Source organism: Rhineura floridana, chromosome 8 (genome assembly GCF_030035675.1).
Source record: "Rhineura floridana isolate rRhiFlo1 chromosome 8, rRhiFlo1.hap2, whole genome shotgun sequence".
In the NCBI taxonomy this organism is placed as follows: domain Eukaryota; kingdom Metazoa; phylum Chordata; class Lepidosauria; order Squamata; family Rhineuridae; genus Rhineura; species Rhineura floridana.
In genome coordinates, this window is record NC_084487.1 from 66,232,549 (window position 1) to 66,250,397 (window position 17,849).

Genomic DNA, 17,849 nt, shown 5'->3' on the forward strand with positions numbered 1-17,849 from the left:
TATTAAGTTTAGTGGGGCTTATTTCTTAGCATGTGTGTAGAGGACTGCAGCTTTAGTATATTTTATAAGTGGGAGTGGTCTGTGTGCTGAAAAAAGACACAGGTTCCTTTTTGTGTGTGTGTGTCCTTTGGATTTCCTGTATGAACACCAAAAAACTTACTGGATGCAATCCATTGAGGCCCACTTCTGCAGTGTCTCTATTCATTGCAATGGGGCTAGTGTAAAAATAATACATTGCTTTGTGGACTGTGATCATTGTGTGGCAATGAATGGGTGCCTTGATTGATTCAGCACAGCTCTTCTCTTATACAGTAATGCCTAACTCACATGTCACACTAAACCAAGCTATGGCTTAATGCAGTGGTGGCTGGTGGCTTCACACCAGTGGGCAGTGGAAATCTCTCTGAGTTTTAGTTTGAATTTTCAAGGAGCTCAAATTTCAGACTAAAACACGGAGCAGATTCCACTGCCCTACTGACATGGAACCACCAGCTGCCACTGGCTTTATGTGAATGTGCAAGCGTGCAAGCTCCTGGAAGGGAGATCATGGACACTTTGCTCCTTCCCATTCATTCTGTTGCTGCACTGTGCTAAGCCATGCTTGGCTTAGTGTGATGTGTGAACCAGGCTACTGGAGATGCTACCTCTGCCTTTTCTTTGACACCTAAATCTTAAAAGTTATTGTTCGGCTTCATGATACTCAAAGGAAAAACACAGTAAAATGAGCCTCTCCTCCCCCACCCCCTCAAAGGAAAAAATTGATTATTTTTATGAACATCTTCAAGAGAAAACGGCTTTTGTCTGCCGTAGTGGCGGAGGCCTCTAGGGATATCTTTCTTGTGGAGTGATTACATAGCCTGAATCGCTTATTGTCCCTGCTTTCAAACTGGAGCTGTCATTATAAGACTAAGTATACAGAAAGAAAGGCCTTTAGCGACTGAAGTGCAGTGAACATTTCAGATGAAAACCTTCAAAGGATGTTCAGCTGTACTGCTGTTATGTTGCTGGAAACTCAATTCTAAGTTTGGGTGACTTTAACAACTCTGTTTCTTAAATTTTCAGACACCAAAGCAGAGCACTGTAATACATGTCTTGATTTCCTCTCTTCATCTCTGCTTATCTTACTATATTTTTGGAAACGTCACAGTACCCGTGAATGCTTCTGCTTCTGCACAGGCACATGCCTGTGCTGAAGCATTCACAGATAGCATGATGCTTACAGGTGAGGAGGGCAAGGAGAGGCAAATCTTGGCTGCAATGGCACTGAGGAGGAGGAACAGGTGGCGATGATGATGAAGGGTGGCGGGGGGCCTAGCTGGCCTGAGCCCATGCCTAGGTGGGTCCTAGTGGGTGGGTGAGCCAGTGAGTGAGCAGCAGTAGCAAGGCCATAAGGTAAGTGGGGAGGGGGAGAGGTTTGGAGACCCATGGAGGGAATGGGGGAAGGTTTGGAGATCAATGGAGGGAACGGGGGAAGGTTTGGAGATCTGTGGAGGGGGAGGTTTGGAGATCCATGGAGGAGTAGGGGGAGACCAATTGAAGGGGCAGGGGGAGAGCTTCGGTGACCAGTGTGCGCATGGAGAAGCTCTGGGGACCCATGTGGGGTAGGGTTGGTGAGGTGGTGGAGGGATAGCTAGGGGCATCTGGCAGAGGGGGGGAGTGGTAGGGGTCAGCATGGCAGAGATGATGGAGAGATGGCTAGGGAGAGCCTGGCAGAGGGGTGGGGGGAGGCAGGGTTGGCGACTGAAATGAGCAGGGGTGGCAGCCCCTAGTGTATAGGTATTTGAATTAACATACCGTAATGACAAAGATTTACTTTAGGCCCATAGGTGAAAGGACCAAGGGAAAGAGAACACTAAACACAGTGGTATCCAACTAAACAAGGAGTTTTAGCTGTGCAATGGAACTTCCCCACCCTCTCCAGTCTCTGCATACTAATCCCCATGTGGCCCCGAAGTCTGTTGCAGGTTTCCCCCCACCCTCCAAAGCAGATTCAGGGAGCCCGCAGGGAAATTCCACTGCGCAGCTAAAACTCCTTGCACTAAGGGAATTGTTTACATTAGTTGGATACCACCCCGTCTCCCTACTCCACCCAAAGAAATCAGATGTGTTCCAAACTCAGTTTTTCATTCTGTTTTTCTTTTTTCCCCCATCTGTAACCTTAAACACCTTTGTTAGGGAATAAGCTCCACTGAACACAACGAGACTCATTTCAGAATAAAAATGCATACAATTGCTCTGTCAGACTACTGAAAATGTTAAGACGTATGATATTTGATGTCTTCCCCCAGTTGTGTCAGTGACTTCTCAGCTATCAGCCTCTACAGAAAATGTTCAGTTCAAAGCTGTACAGGCACAGAAGGCTGCCCATTTTCTGGAGAGAATAGTGTAGATGCTGAAGAAGACCTTGGTTCAAATCTCATCTCTGCCATGAACTTACTGGGTGGCTTTAGTCAAGCCACTCTCTTTCAAGTCTCAGTCCTTCCATCTGTTGGAATATGTGGTTCAACTCCAGCTTGTGGGTTGAGGCTGCATGGGGTTAAAAAGGGTAGCTAGAGCGGAGACCTCCTGATTGCTAGGCTAATACCTATCCTTTGATCTCCTGCTGTCTCTCCCTTCCTGCTAGACTGATATGCAGAGGATGTTGATCACATCTCCTTCCCTCCTTCCTTCTTCTTCTTTCTCTTGAGAGGGAGAGCAGACATATTCTTTGTCTCTGCCTCTCCTCCAAGCATGAGGGCAAACACTAGGCTTAGTGTTTGCATCTCCAACTTAGCTAGTTAGCTAGATGTGGAACACTTTCCCAGAGCTTGGAAAAGTTACTTTTTTGAACTACAACTTCCATCAGCCCCAGCCAGTATGGCCACTGGATTGGGCTGATAGGAGTTGTAGTTCAAAAAAGTAACTTTTCCAAGCTCTGCCTTTCCTATCAAGTATGTACTTCCAGAATAAAGCAGTTATTTCTTATTTTAAAGCTTAAAGTCTCTGTTTGACTAATTCAAGGGAAGGTGTAATCTTTAGCAAAGATTCAAACACACAAAGGCTCACTCAGACGCTCCATTCCCAATTTCGCTACTCTGCAACATCATCTGCAGTAGAGGGGATAATATTATGACTTAACTTACAGCAGCCTTCCCCAACCTGGTGCCCTCCAGGTTTTGGAGCTACAACTCCCATCAGGCCTAACTGACATGGCCAATGGCCAGGGGTGGTAGGAGCTGCAGCCCAGGAACATCTGGAGAGCACCAAATTGGGGAAGGCTGCCTTACAGGGATGTTGTAAGGATTGCAACTAGATAGTGTTAGGGTGGCCATGCCTCCTACACAGGGCAGTGCTCTATTTGAATGCCTGTCAGAGGATAGTCCTTTAGTCGAAGGAGTCCTTTATTTGAAGGACTAACCATCCGTGACCAGTTTAAAGGCTTAACCCAACAAAGAGAAATCAGGGGCCTTGAAGTTGCTCATCAACAGCTAGCACCAGGCCCACCACCAGCAGGCAACCAGGTCAGGCACTGGCTGAGGGCACCTGTTGCTGAGAGTGGCCCCTATGGCTGGGGGGTGGTGGAGCTCCCATTTAGTGATCTGTGCCAGCATAATGGATGATAGCAGTCCAGTTCATGGTGTGGGAACCACCCTCCCATGCAGCACCTCCCACATGTTGGCTTAAATGGGCCCGGCCATGTGACCTCCTGCATCAGCGTACTGAGTGCGTGGTCTAACCTGCCATCACCCAAGATAGTGGCAGGGGCATCAATTCAGCGATGAAGGAAGTCACATGGCTGGGCCTATTTAAGTCCAAGGTGGCTGCATGGGGGTGCTGAGGGCCTGCTGCAGTCTGGTGCTGGCCCTGGCTACCACCTTGACTTTGTCCTTTTCTGGGGGCAAAAGTGGCCATCCTAGATAGTGCATGTGAAGTGCTTTGAACACTGGCAAGTATTGTTATTGATATTCCTTAAGCAAAAGGTAAAAGCATGCTAAATTATGATCAAGCTCCCCTGAGAATAAAAAATAACAGGAATGCCTCCAAATCAGTGGGAGTTCCCGCTAGCTTCCTTCTATAGCTTCCTATACATCTGCTCCAGAAGACTGGCATCTGGTCCTTTCCACCAGCAGGTGTCTCTACTGGACTAGAGCCAGTGAAACATATGTGTTTTAAAAAATGAAGGAAGTTGTTGGTCCATAAGAAAAATGCCAAAATGTAAAATCTGGAATTACCATTATTAGGACCAACCAATTTTTGCTAGATCAGAGGTTCCCAGACTGAGGTATGTGGATCACCTGGGGTCCGTAGGCTTAATTCAGGTGGTCTGTGGCATATCCACATTAAATATCCACATGGATTTTCAATTGTCTTTTAATGCTTCTTTTATTTCTTATATTGTATTTTATTGTGTTGCAATATGTATTCCATGCAAATAGTAATATAATAAAATAGAATGGAAGAAATAAAAGAAGGAACAGAAATACAACTAAAACTATCCAGCACCTTACCAGTGTGGTACCAGGCAGCAAAATCATTAAGTGGTCCGCCAAGACCCACAGCAATTTTCAAGTGTTCCGTGGGGGGAAAGAAGTTTTGAAGCCACTATGCTAGATCATAGCTAGTGAAAAATAAAGAGCTCCTGGCAAGCCCGGCACCAGCAGGAGGCCAGGTTGGGCACTGGCTGAGGGCCCAGCAGTTGAGAGGGGCCCCTGCTGCTGGGGCTGGGTGGATGTAGCTTTCAGGCAACCCCCCCCTTGCCATGAGCTGGCTGCACCACTTCCCATGTTGCACTGCCACCACCTGGGGCTTAAATAGGCCTGGCCACGTCAGCATGCATACTTGCCATTACCCAATATGGCGATGCAGTCATCAACACGCCCCCGCCACAACCCTGGGTGATGGTAAGCGTGTGCGTACAGTGTGCTAACATGCTGCCATGGCTGGGCCTATTTAAGGCCCCAGCAGTGCCACCACACTGCCACTGCCTTTGAGGGCTCACTGAAGTCTGGTGCCCAAGGGCCTGCTGCAGTCTGGTGCCGGCCCTGGCTCCTGGCTGGCTTGCTAGCACCTTTTCCAAGTGGAAGAGACACACAGCTTTTCATTTTGCTCATATATGAAGGTCCACAATAGCATTCAATCCCCTCCCATTCATGGTAGATCTAAAAAATGGTCAGGAGCAGGAGTCAGTGAGACACTAGTCCCAGCCCTGGAATAGTCTGTGCCTCTTTAACAAAAACACAAAATCCAAGAGCCCATGCTACAGCACCATTCTTCATAGGAGCTTCAATCAGATTCAAGGTCCGATTCATGAAAAGGTGCAAAACAGCAGAGCTCTGAGATTACAGTTGAAGTATTCTACTGGTAATAATCCTTTGTACTTTACATTTTTCATGACAGGGCAATCTCTGAAATGGCTCCAAAAGAAAAAGCCATTGTTGCTTTGGGTCACCAATTAACCAGGACATCAGCAATTCTGTGACTGAACAAGAGATTAACCTTTAGCATACATAGCAAACAAACAAAAAGGTGCCATGTCATTATGAAAAGAATACCTTGAATGTAAATTGTTCATTGAAGACAGGATTAAGGGTCTTCCTGTGAACCTTTGTTTCATATTTCTTCTTTTTATCAGGAAGCAGGAAAACTTTCACATAAGGATCAGATGTACCACCCATATCTAAAGCAGGCAGTTCTGCAGCCTGAATAATCCCGACTAAAAGCTGAAAGAGGAAAGGGAGACAGATGGGAAAGAATAAGCAGAGCAGAATACTGAGCAGGCTATTAAGAAGAGTTTACAAATGCTATGGTTCCTGACGTCTCTCTCTATAAATACATGTACACAGAAATATGGATGCACAGAGATACATGCACACAGACACTTGCAGTTCTTCATTTAGCTTGAAGCATTCTAAGAATTGAAGATTGGGGGCGGGGAAATGTACAGCTCTTAAAAAATAAACAAACCCCAATTACAGCAGCCACAGATTTCAAGAAGCTGTTTTTAAGCAGACAAGAGGCATTTAAACTGCTGCTGATTACAGCTATATATGGATTTTTATATTTTCTTTGACAATGGTGCAATCAAATATCTTCCTAACAGATTCTTTTTAAAAAAGGTCATTGCAATTTAAAATGTATTGTTAAATAATCATAGATATATAATTATTAAAGTTATATTTATATACTTCCAGTGAGAGATTCTTTACCAATTCACTAACCAGGTATCTTGCACTGACCTGTTTTGCATGCTAATGCTAAGCCAAGCCATGATTTAGCATGAATGAGCAAACATGTGGGCTCCTGGAGAGAAGACTGTGGGCACATTGCTGCTTCCCCACTGCTGTGAACACTTGAATCCAGGTCTGTCTCTCCCCAGTGGCCTCAAGCAGTAAGCCATAGGACAAACCTTGGCTACAATTTGTGGTCTATCTGGAGAGAGCAAAACCACAAGCTCAGGTTTAGATAATACACTAAGTCAAACTATGGCTTAGCTCATAAGTGGCACAGGAGCCGCAGGACGGGAAGAGAAGCAAAGGGACTGCAATCTTTTCTCTGGGAGCCCGGACATTCGCTCATATTGGTTTAAGTTAGCATTATGTCCAGACTGGGTCAATATGCCTTCCATAATCACAATGTTCTGTCTAGACAGGCTTAGAAAAATTCTTCCCAGATTTTACTTCTACTTATATGTATATGGAAAAGGACATGCAGGAAACTCACACTGATTTCTTCGGATTACCATTTTAGACATGGTATCAGCTTTCTCCCCCCCCCCCAACTTCACTGCCACAAAAGGACAAATAGCTGCCACATATTACATAACAAGCCATTTCCACCACTTTCCCATGGAAAATTACTTCTCTGTTGATTATCTAGCCACTATTTATTTAGTTATTTATTAACTTTATATCCCACCCTTTCTCCCAGAAGGAGCCCAGTACTCAGCTGGGAACTGACAGGCTTATCCTTGGCTAAAGCTCATGGTCACTGAGGAGAAAGCTTAACCACAAGTCCTAGGCTGGATGACACGCTAAGCCAAACCTTGGCTTGGTTCAATGTAATGCAACAGTACAAAGGGCTATGGAGGAGAAAGCATTTTCAAGCTGCTCTCCAAGAGCCCACATGATTGCATGATCTTGCTAAGCCATAGCCTGGCTTACTGAGTTGTACCAACTGGCATGTGGCAAGTCAGCTATGTTCCTGTGGTTAGAAAACAGAATGGTGCTTCATACAACCAAATGAATGAATACTTCTGGTTTAAAAAAAAAATTACAAAACATTAAATAACAAATATACAGCAGAAGTAGCAACTGAAAGTAGATTTCTTAGCTTAGTCTTTATTGTCCCAATAGCCAGATAATTTTCTGTTTAGAAAACTGGAATGGAAAGTATTTTTTTAGCTGAGTGTCATCTTGGGAGCCATTTTAATTATGGGGCTTTATAAACTTAATATAAATGAATGAACATGTGGCATTTATGTTCACTAGTATTGTCAGGCTTTTGCTCAGTCATTTTCATTTTTCTTATAGTAAATCCAGGCACATAGGTTCATAATTATTTTGGTGGCCTTTGTATTTTCACCACAACTTCATGTAATATATATCCAATCCAATCCAATCTTTATTACGGTCAAAGACCAGTATACAAATATAAAACAAGCTTCATAAAACAGTTATTAAAATAAAACATATTCAAGTTAAAAATTGGGCGGAATCCAATTATCAAATCTATGAAGGTTATTCATTATTCATTCGCTATTCACAATTATTTAATACAATAATAGGCTGGATAGTAGGAATGCATTAAGATATAATATTATACAGAATGAGAATGACAAATTAATTAAGAATTTTCAATCCATATGCTGCTGGATTGAAAATTCTTAATTAATTTGTCATTCTCATTCTGTATAATATTATATCTTAATGCATTCCTACTATCCAGCCTATTATTGTATTAAATATATATATATATATATAAACAATTTCAGGGGTCATTTATCCGATTTCTCCTACAGAGAATAGCAGCTGCACAAAATTTAGCAACTTTCTCCGTAGTTAATTGTTGTTGATCTCCAAGGAGGTATTCCAAGCACTTTTCCTCACATCTGCCAGGTATAAGGTCCAGAATGGGTTTAATTATTTGATTTCTGAGATCATGATAATAAGGGCATCTTAGCAGCACGTGGGCAATAGTTTCGACCTCATCCTCACCGCAGGGACATTTCCTGTCACAATATGGGATTTTATTAAATCTACCATCTAAGAGCATTGATGGTAGGATGTTCATTCTTGCGAGGGAGAATGCCCTGCGGTGATTGGGGATAGTGAGGTTAGACAAATAGGACATTGGGGTTGAAAACCTTGGGTTATACCTATGTTTTCTGACTTGCATTAGATGATGTTGATAATCAATATCTTTAATTCTTTGTGAGATGATCATCTTAGCTTTTGGGTAACCCATTTCTTGAATCTCAGGAATAGAAAAACCCAGATTCTGAATTTTATCTGTTATCAAATTTACCCAAAGAGATTGAAAATTATCTTGAAGGATCTGGGGAGAAAGCCCAATGGGATTAAATTTCAATTTCAGCCAAGTGGAAATTCTCAAAGCCCAAATCCTGGATTCAATAGTTGGCAAACCAGCCTCAAGTCTAAGAATGAAACTGGGAATGCATTTAGGGACCGCAAAGATAGTTCGCAGAAAAGAATTTTGAATCGATTCCAAAACAGAAAAGTTCTCATAAGTAGTAACTTGTACCCCATATAGTAATTGAGCAATTACTTTGGCAACAAATACTTTAATTGCTGGAATAATAAGCTGGCCCCCTTTATTAAAAAAATATGATAAGAGGGCTTTCAGCGTTTTTTTAGCATTCCAGACCGTTGCCTTGATCTGCATTTGCCATGATCCAGTCGATTGAAATGTTAAGCCTAAGTACATAACAGTATTTATTTGTTCAATTGAGTGACCCTTAATTTGCCAGCGGTGTTTCGATCTTTTTTTTGTAAATATTAGAACCTTGACAGCAGCTCCTTTGAACAAAATGTGGCCAGAGCTGCCAGAAGTCGCCTAAGGCCAACCAAGGATCTTGCCAACAGAACTATATCGTCGGCATATAAAAGAATAGATCTAGAACTGCCGGCTAATATCGGTGCATGGGCAGAAATAGTAGCCAGGGAATCTACTATTCCATTAATATATATGTTAAATAGCAGGGGAGCTAAACACACCCCTGCTTCACCCCTTTAAATGTGGGGATTGGGTTAGATAAATGGCCCTTGTTGTTACATCTAACCCATAGGGATGTGTCCAAGTATAGTCCTCGAATCAATAGTAGGAGTCTTTTATCAATATCCATGGCACTTAGTTTCTCCCAGAGTCTTTCACGGGAGATGGAATCGAATGCTAGTCTAAGGTCAATAAAGGCTGTATACAACATAGAATCAGGCTTAGTCGAGTATTTGGATATTAGATTGTATAAAATTAAGGCCTGATCAATAGTTGAATGTCCAGGCCTAAAGCCTGCTTGTTCCTGGGCCAATAAATTCTTTTGTTCCACCCAGGTATTCAGTTTATCTAGCAAAAGGGTCGCATATAGTTTGCTAATTATATTCAGTAGGCTTATCGGTCTGTAATTGGCTGGGTCAGTATAAGAACCTTTTTTGTATATTGGAATAATTATTGCATGGCCCCACTCTTTAGGGATTTTCATTGAGTTGTTAATATAGGTAAACAAAGCAGCTAATAGAGGGGCCCACCATTCCGGGTTTAGTTTAAACACTTCAGCTGGGATGTTATCACTGCCAGGGGCTTTTCTCAGCTTGAGTTTAGCAATTAAGTCAAGTACCTCCGGTATAGTAACCGGAGCCCATTCGGGGATTTCAGCTTCTGTGTAATGTATTACCGTGCCATTATCAATATTCTTTTGATACAGTCTGGCAAAATAATTCTCCCAGGTAGTTGGAGAGATATGGCAATCTAGATTGGATAAAGGTTTTGGCCAATTATACGAGACAAGTCTCCAGAATAACGTAGGGTTTTTTAATTTGGAAGCAAATAATAAGCGTAGCCAGGTTTTATTTAGATCCATCTTCTTTTTCCTTTTACGCAAATTCTTATATTGTTTCTTTGCTGTGCAATATGTCAATAGATGTTCAGGTGATCTATTTATTTTATAGGCTTTATATATTGATGTTAACTGTTTCTTATTATCCCGACATTCTTGATTGAACCATGACTTTGATATTTTGGGGGGATTTGTCCTATTACAATTGGCCGTTGTTAAGAGGGAGTTTTGGAAAGAAACTACCAGGTGCTGAAAGTAAGGTGAAGGATCATCGGGATAGATTGTTGTAATGATAGAATCTTTTATCTTTAGGATCTCTGAAGAGTTTAGCCATGCATTTAATTCTTTCTCTACTTTGGGAATCCATCTCAGCCTGCCCAGGCGAATATCCACCTCTTTTTTGGTAAATGTCTGGGAGCCCAGCGATAAAGGTATTGCACTACAATTAAGGAGAATATTTAAAGGTCGATGGTCGCTCTCCGGGCGATCCTCCACTTTGAAGTTATCCACTAACTGAAAAAGTTCCTGCGATACAAAGACTAAATCAATTTGTGATGGTCCTCTCATTGATAAATAAGTAAGTTCCCCTTCTAAATCCCCACAAGTATGACCGTTTGAAAGTACCAAATTTAATTTAGTCAAATTTTGCATCAAATAAATGCCAGTGTGATTTAATCCACTATCTCTCGATTGTCTTGTGGGGATGTTAAAGAGGCCTTCTATTTGGGGAGGAATCATTTGGTATTTGTTGTATAAAGCAACATCAGATGAACCTAATCTGGCATTGAAATCACCAGCAACTATCATGAAGCTTCAGGATATGTAGCAATTAAATTCTCCAGATAGCCTTCCAATTTCACTGCTTTGTCAATGGCAGTTTTTTAATCTTTACTCGGTGGTAAGTATACATTGACAAGCAGTAAGGAATAGGAAGGCGGTCTTATAATTATAGCTAAAGCTAGGTTTGGCAAAGTTTCGAGCTTGACAACTTGAGCATTAATTTTGGTTGTTACAAATATACAATTACCACCTTTTGGGCGGCCACCTCTGGAACTTTGGTTAGCCTCTAATGAAAAAGGGGCATAGCCATCTAGATGGGGCTCGTCCATTATCCAGGTTTCTTGTAAGAAGATAATGTCAAATTGATCTAAGAAATCAGTGGTATATGGGTCTAGATCTTTATTCTTCCATCCAGCTATATTCCAGGAGGCGATCTTTAGCTGATGTAAGCTTGAGGGAAAACCTTGTCAAGTTTTCGGGAGCCGAGGAGCAGAAAAATCCTCAAGTAATGTTTTTCCCCAGCCTTCAATTCTAAAGGGGGCATGAAATTAGATTGTCCCAGGGAGCTAGGCATTGATGGTATATACATGCTTGATCCTTGTCTGGGGTTCTCCTCAGTTAAAATCTCACAGGAATCCTTGTTCTCTTTTCCAGTATGATGTAGAAGGGGCGAGTTTGGTATTTCTAAAAGTTCTGGGCTTGGTCGTCCGCTCTCAGATCTAATATAGGGATCATCAGTTTGCCCCTTTCTTTTCCCTTTTAAGGTGGTCACTAAGTTTTCAAGATTTATCAAAATTTCCGATTGTGCTTCTGTTGATAGTGCAGAATATGACTTGAGTAAATGTTGTTGTTCTGGGACAGAGGATAATCCTTCCTCATTTGGAGGAGTCGTAATGTCAGTTTTTTTGTGGATTTCTCGAGTCTTTGTAGCATTTATAGTTGTATCTTCCGGGGTCACCAGCTGAAAGGCCTGATCCCTTGACACCATCATCAATTCTGGAGATCGAAGTTAATGCTCTTTTAAGGTCCAAGATAATAGACTTTGTATTGGGGCAACATTTTCAAAGACCCTATGACATCTTAAATTCTGTGAAAGAAGTAGATTTCTACTTTCATATAGGAAGCTAGCTATTTTATTATCATGAAATGTGACTATAGCTCTTGCTTCCACATAATTGTAAAAGAGATAGTCTATTGAAGCAACCTCCATACACCAGTTTATTCCTGGTATGATGTATTCCATTAAAGATTGGAAGTGCTTCCTTCGTTGGAGCTGAGTTAGAGCTCCTTTGGGTTTAGGGAAATTTATTATAGCTACTTTTACCTTACTTAGGACCAACTCCCACGATTAAGTTTTATGTGTCCCAGCCACTTCGGGGATATCCAAGATCACTTTAGATTGTTGGGATTGAGGTTTAATATAATTAGGTGAGGAAAGTTGTAAAATTGGAGTATTAGACTCCAGTTTTGATAGTTCTTGGTCAGCAGAGTTATCATTTTGTTTCATTTGCACCAAAGTGGATATGTTTGTCTTCTTTTCCATCTTCGTTTTCTTGTGCTTCCTTTTTCTCCTCTTTTTGCCCTTGTTTGGTGGGCTGGAGGTATCCAGTAATTTGAAAAGTTTATCATATCTCATATGAGATTTGTATCGAGTCTTACAGGATTTAATGTTTTTACTTTTCTTAGAGTGTTTGGCTGTCTGTAAATTCCTCTTTTTGTCTGGCATAGTGGGAGATGGTTTCAGAGATAAGGTTTGAGTAGCCTGCGAATTTGTATGCAAGTTTGTAGCCACTCCTTTATGATCATATTCTTTCTTAATAATTATATCAGCTAATGTGGAGAGCAGAGAGTTCGATTCAGCCACAAAGTTTGAAATTTGGATTAAGGATTGGGCCATCACTTGAGGCCAGTCTTCATTAGCCAAGGAGCCTTGATTGTTATTCAAAACAGGATCCTTTGTCGTTTCCAGAGGCTGTCCAAAGTCTGATGAATTAAATTTAAGATCTTCGTAAATAGATGAAGATTCAAGGGGGGGCATTGAGCTACAATTACTTAAGGCTGAGATGTTAGTTGCCTTCCCTTGAACTACTGTATCAAATAAAGAGTTTCCCTCTACAGCTGTTGTTAGTTCTTGTGCCAAGTTAGGGCATGACGGCTCCTCGGTGTTTAGGAACCACGACAGGGGGTTGTCTAACGACCAATCATTATTACAGTTCTTATTAGACACTGTAGTTTCAATCTCCTTCCCTTGCCTTGCTTCCCCCGTAGACTCCCTTGGATTGTAAAAGTGTGTTATCTTGGTCTGCATTCCTCTAGTTTGGAGAAGGGCCACATCGGAGCATAGTTCTATTCCAAGTTCTTTGCATTTTTTTTCTGGTAAGAACCATCCTTTAAACTTGATATATAGACTTCAGCTACAGCTGGCCTGATAGATTAGTGCTTCTTAAAGATAACGCAGTCAGGACAGAAAATCACTTTGAAAAGTAGAAGACAACAATTTCTTTAAACTTGTATTTGCCAAGTTTAGGAGAGGGAAAACTAAGATAGTTCTCAGCACATTTTGTTGATTATTTGTCAGTTATCTAGTCATTAGAGTTGTTTATTAGTAAGGAAGTATTTACCTCCAAGGGCGTTCCAGGTCAATAAATATATCCTCTTCGTTGTGCAGAGAATTTGCTTTTAAGACATGACTTTTCTGACAATCTTTGTGTTTTGAAGTTTAAGAAGGTTTTCCAATTATCAATCCTAGATTCAGTGCATAGGAGGTTGTTATTAGTAGATTTCTTCCAAGACCGCTCCGGCTCCGACAAACACAGCTTGTTAGTCAGCAGCCATCTTTTTTCTCCCGACCATGTAATATATATATATAAATGGAAATGGACTGCCTTCAAGTCGATCCAGACTTGGAGTTTTCATGGTAAGTGCTATTCCGAGGTGGTTTACCATTGCCTTCCTCTGAGGCTGAGAGGCCCAAGGTTACTCAGTGAGCTTCATGGCTGTGTGGTTGCATGTGATTCACCACTGAGCTATGGCCCTTTGCTTATCTGGCAGAAACAATCCACATCAGTGTAAAACATCCTTATATCAAGAGTGTAGGAGAGCCTCATTGGTGTGAATGGCGAGAGGAGATAGAGCAGAGGCATGGCAGGAGAAGGGGAACTGTTTAGAATTAATCTGCATGTTCTGTTCCCCACTATATTGTTCTTCCTCAAAGAGGTTCCAGGCAGCTTCTGGTCCAGGTCCCTATGAGCTTCCTTGTCCTTGTGACCCTCAGATGCAAAAAAGCTTTCCCCTTACCCTGATAAGAGTCCTCTGTTATTGGAGTATTCCCATGAGGGTCTCTTTGGGAGACTTCTTTACTCCAGCAGTAACTGCACCTTTATCCTGTGGAACTTCTCGGTTCTCCATGTATGGCTTCTACCCACTGGCCCTGGCTGAGTGTTATAATGGAATGGCACTTCTTGCGTGGCTCCGACTGTTTGCCTAGCAAAGATTGTTCTTTAAATGTTGCATGAGTTCCTGCTCACAGGGGATGTAAATTCTCTGACACAGGAACATGGGAAGCTACTTTATATTGAGTCAGACTATTGGTCCATCCAGATCAGTGTTTTCTATACCGACTGTCATTGGCTCTCCCAGATTTCAACCAGAGAACATTCTGAGCCCTATCTGAAGATGCTGGGGATTGAACCTGGGGCCTTCTGCATGCAAAGTAGGTGCTCTGCCACTGAGGTGAGGCCCTTCCTGAAATCCTGGACTCTGCGGCTATAATAGTCGGTTGCTGCCTCTTGCCCACTGCACTATGGTGGTCTGGACAATGGAAGGCACAGTTGTCTCTTTCTGCCTGCCCAGTGGTGTGTCATGTGCAAATTAGACAGGGTGACTTTATGGGGTCACTCAGTCAGTACCATACATTGACTGAAGACTTACCTGCATAGTTTCTGTGAGTGAGATATCAGTGAGCAACTTTGCTTTTGGCTCGGACACAGATAAATATGAACCTGCTTTATACTGAGTCAGACCATTGGCCCATGTAGCTCAGTACTGTCTACATTGACTGGCAGTGGATCTCCAGGATTTCAGGCAGGGGTCTTCCCAGACCTATCTGGAGATGCTGGGGATTGAACCTGGGACTTTCTGCCTGTAAAACAGGCACTCTACCACTTAGCTATGGCCCTTACCCATATGTCTGTGACAGCAGCTGACCCCTATGGCCCTATGAGTTACCAAGGCATGCCTGTTAGTGTTGCTACATTGGAGTTTGTTTCTATGGCTATTGTTATGGCTCGACTGCTGGTTGATCCGAGGATCATGAATGCATTAGTCTGGGCACATCAGCCACCCAGGATCAGTTTGCTTATGACTTTTAACTAGCAGAATGGGATTGTAATTCAATTTCCTTTAAAAATTTTTTAATTCTCTCTAGAATAGAGTCATTATGCTCTAGGGAGTATTTTGGTCATCTTGTTTCAATTTCCCAACTCTTCAGTACAATAAGTGATAACTGGATTTCCTGGGTATGGCTCTTTGTGTTCTTGCGTTTTCTCATTCATCCCAAGAAATTGTTAAGCACTCTGCCGAGGAATATAATATCTGAACTATGGCAGCAGAAGAAATTATGAAGCCATAATCAAAGGTAGTTATCACTTTAGTTACACTTGGAACACTACCAAAGATTTAATAGCAAAAATAAACTTTTTTTATTTTAAAAAAAACAATGTCACAGAGCCAGAACAGCATTCCTTTTCAAAAACTCAACAATTTTTGTTCATCTTCTGAAGAAGGTCACATCCATTTCTCACAAAAGATTTATAGCTTTCCCTTCTCTCCCCCCTTAACATCCACTATTGTTTGAAGATTTAAAAGTTTCTCACGGATTTCAAGAGATCCTAGTGATGTAGAATGGCCAGCTAACGGCCTAAAACACAGCATACCTCCACGTATGCTCTTGGGGGAAAAGCTTTTTTATCCTTAGGCTTGTGAATTCTTTTATGCCTTCTTTGAAGCAGAATGGATGATGAGGGAGTTACTTGGAAATATTTGTAGAATATGGAGTGTAATCTTACTCTTGTTGATGAAGAACAACTGAGAACACATCTTGATATGTGGGTAGCACCTCTCAGAAAGTTCTTAAGCCAGTGTAAGAGCTGATTGGGCACCTCTCCTGGTTCAGTCAGGGATCTGTGCTGGCTTCACATTATATGTCTTACTTAGATGACAAAAGCATCAAATCGAAACTCTAATCTGAATGGACTGAGTTAGAACTCATACACTGATGTGATACCATCAGGGTGGGGCTGAACAGAGACTGTGTGTGGCTAACTCTCTACAGAAAGTAATTGTCTCTCTTACATTGCAATCACTTACTCCCATGTAAGTGAGCATGGGGCAGCATTCTTAAGGTTTTCGAGGGGGGGTTGTATACTCTTCAACTTTGTTCATCAATTCATTATCAGTTGGTATCCATTCTGACTGGATCTTTTACCCTTTGACTGGATCTTGTTTAGAATGGTGCTCTGCCTTTATGGCCTCACTTTGTAAAAATACCCCCGCCCCAGTCTTCTCCTGTCTGTATCCAAGTATGTAAATATTTTATAGATAGATGGACATGGTTCTGTTTATGGAATTAGATGCTTGTAACAGAAGAGAAATGCTGCCTGGACCCCAGAATATTTTATTTATTTTTTGTTTAACAAAATTAATATCTCACTAGATTGTAAAAAAAAAAAACACCCACGAACCTCTAGGTAATTTTCAAGAAAAAACATTAAAATTATCAAAACAATGAAAAGCAAGCAATTAAAAACATTTTTAAAACAATAAAAGCAGCAACTAACTAAAAAGATGTCTAACATTCAGCACTTTCAGCATGCACAATCATTGATAGCCATGATGATCCTCACATAAGACTTGTGACAGAAGTCAGTAGCATCACTAGGACTGAGCAACCCAGGCTCTTGCTATGTAACAGGTGACGGTAAGATGGAACTGGAATGCTATCTGATAGACCAACAGAGGCAAAATTGCTTTTGGCTTGTTGGCTCCCTCTACTCATTATGTATGCAACACATTCACAGTGCTATTTCTTGTCCCACTTCCTTCCAAAATATCCTATTCCTGAAAGATTATGAACTAAGGTTGGGATCAGGATACAATACCTACTACTTATGGCTCTGGCAGATTTTACTGATGGGGAACAGAGGCCAAGGGAGAGTGGTTTGCCCAGAGCAGCCACTGAATTGGTAACAAAGTCCCACCTAGTTTCATTTTATAGATTTGGAGTTTAGTTCTTATTAGGATAAATCAGGAATAGGAAATCTGTGACTTTCCAGATGTTGCTGGATGTCTACTCCCATCATCTCTGACTGTGGCCATACTGGCTGAAGCTGATTGGAGGTGGAGTCCAACAACATCTGGAGGGGCACAGGTTCCCTATTTGTGGGGTAAATGTTTCTGAAGAGCTTTATGGAAAACAAGTGAGAAATAAGTTAGTAGAGAAAGAGTTCCATTTGAAAAAGGACTAGGAGTGAGGAGCCCTGCATTCTACACCAGTTATTGCTCTGTGATGTAAGATGGCAATATTTTGTTATTCTGCACATTCCTGACCCCAGTATAGGCAAATATTTCAAATAATGAACCATTTCAGTGAGAATGCAGATGACCATTTACCAAGTGGTAACTTACAACAGTGTGCCACTATCAGGTAAGCAGTCCCCTGTCTTGTCCTGCCATGTGGTGAGGAAAATCTTACTCCATTTCTGCATCCAGTCAGAGATCCAGTCAATCAGAAAAGAGTCAAGATTACAATACACTATGATGCAATTGTGAACAATTGTCAACATATTTGAAGTTGCAAGGATTCCCTACACTCTGCCCTTACCCCCCACAACTATTAGATACTTCAAATCTGGAAATGTTCTTTCTTTGAAGGACAATATGCAATTTACAGAACACCATCAAATCCAGTCTTAAATTTTGCTCCCTTCTTAATTTTCTAAATTAAATTCTAAATTCTAAGTTT

General features: G+C 41.6%; 1 protein-coding gene across 4 annotated transcripts in view; it reads right to left on the reverse strand.

The window, feature by feature from the left end:
- SYT1 (synaptotagmin 1) overlaps window positions 1–17,849 on the reverse strand; it is a 533,241-nt gene that overhangs the window by 96,187 nt on the left and 419,205 nt on the right. For all 4 annotated transcript variants that reach the window (XM_061639659.1, XM_061639661.1, XM_061639658.1 and 1 more), the window contains one exon: window positions 5,532–5,699. In XM_061639659.1, the coding sequence (XP_061495643.1) occupies window positions 5,532–5,699 (168 nt within the window). The remainder of the gene's footprint in view (window positions 1–5,531; window positions 5,700–17,849) is intronic.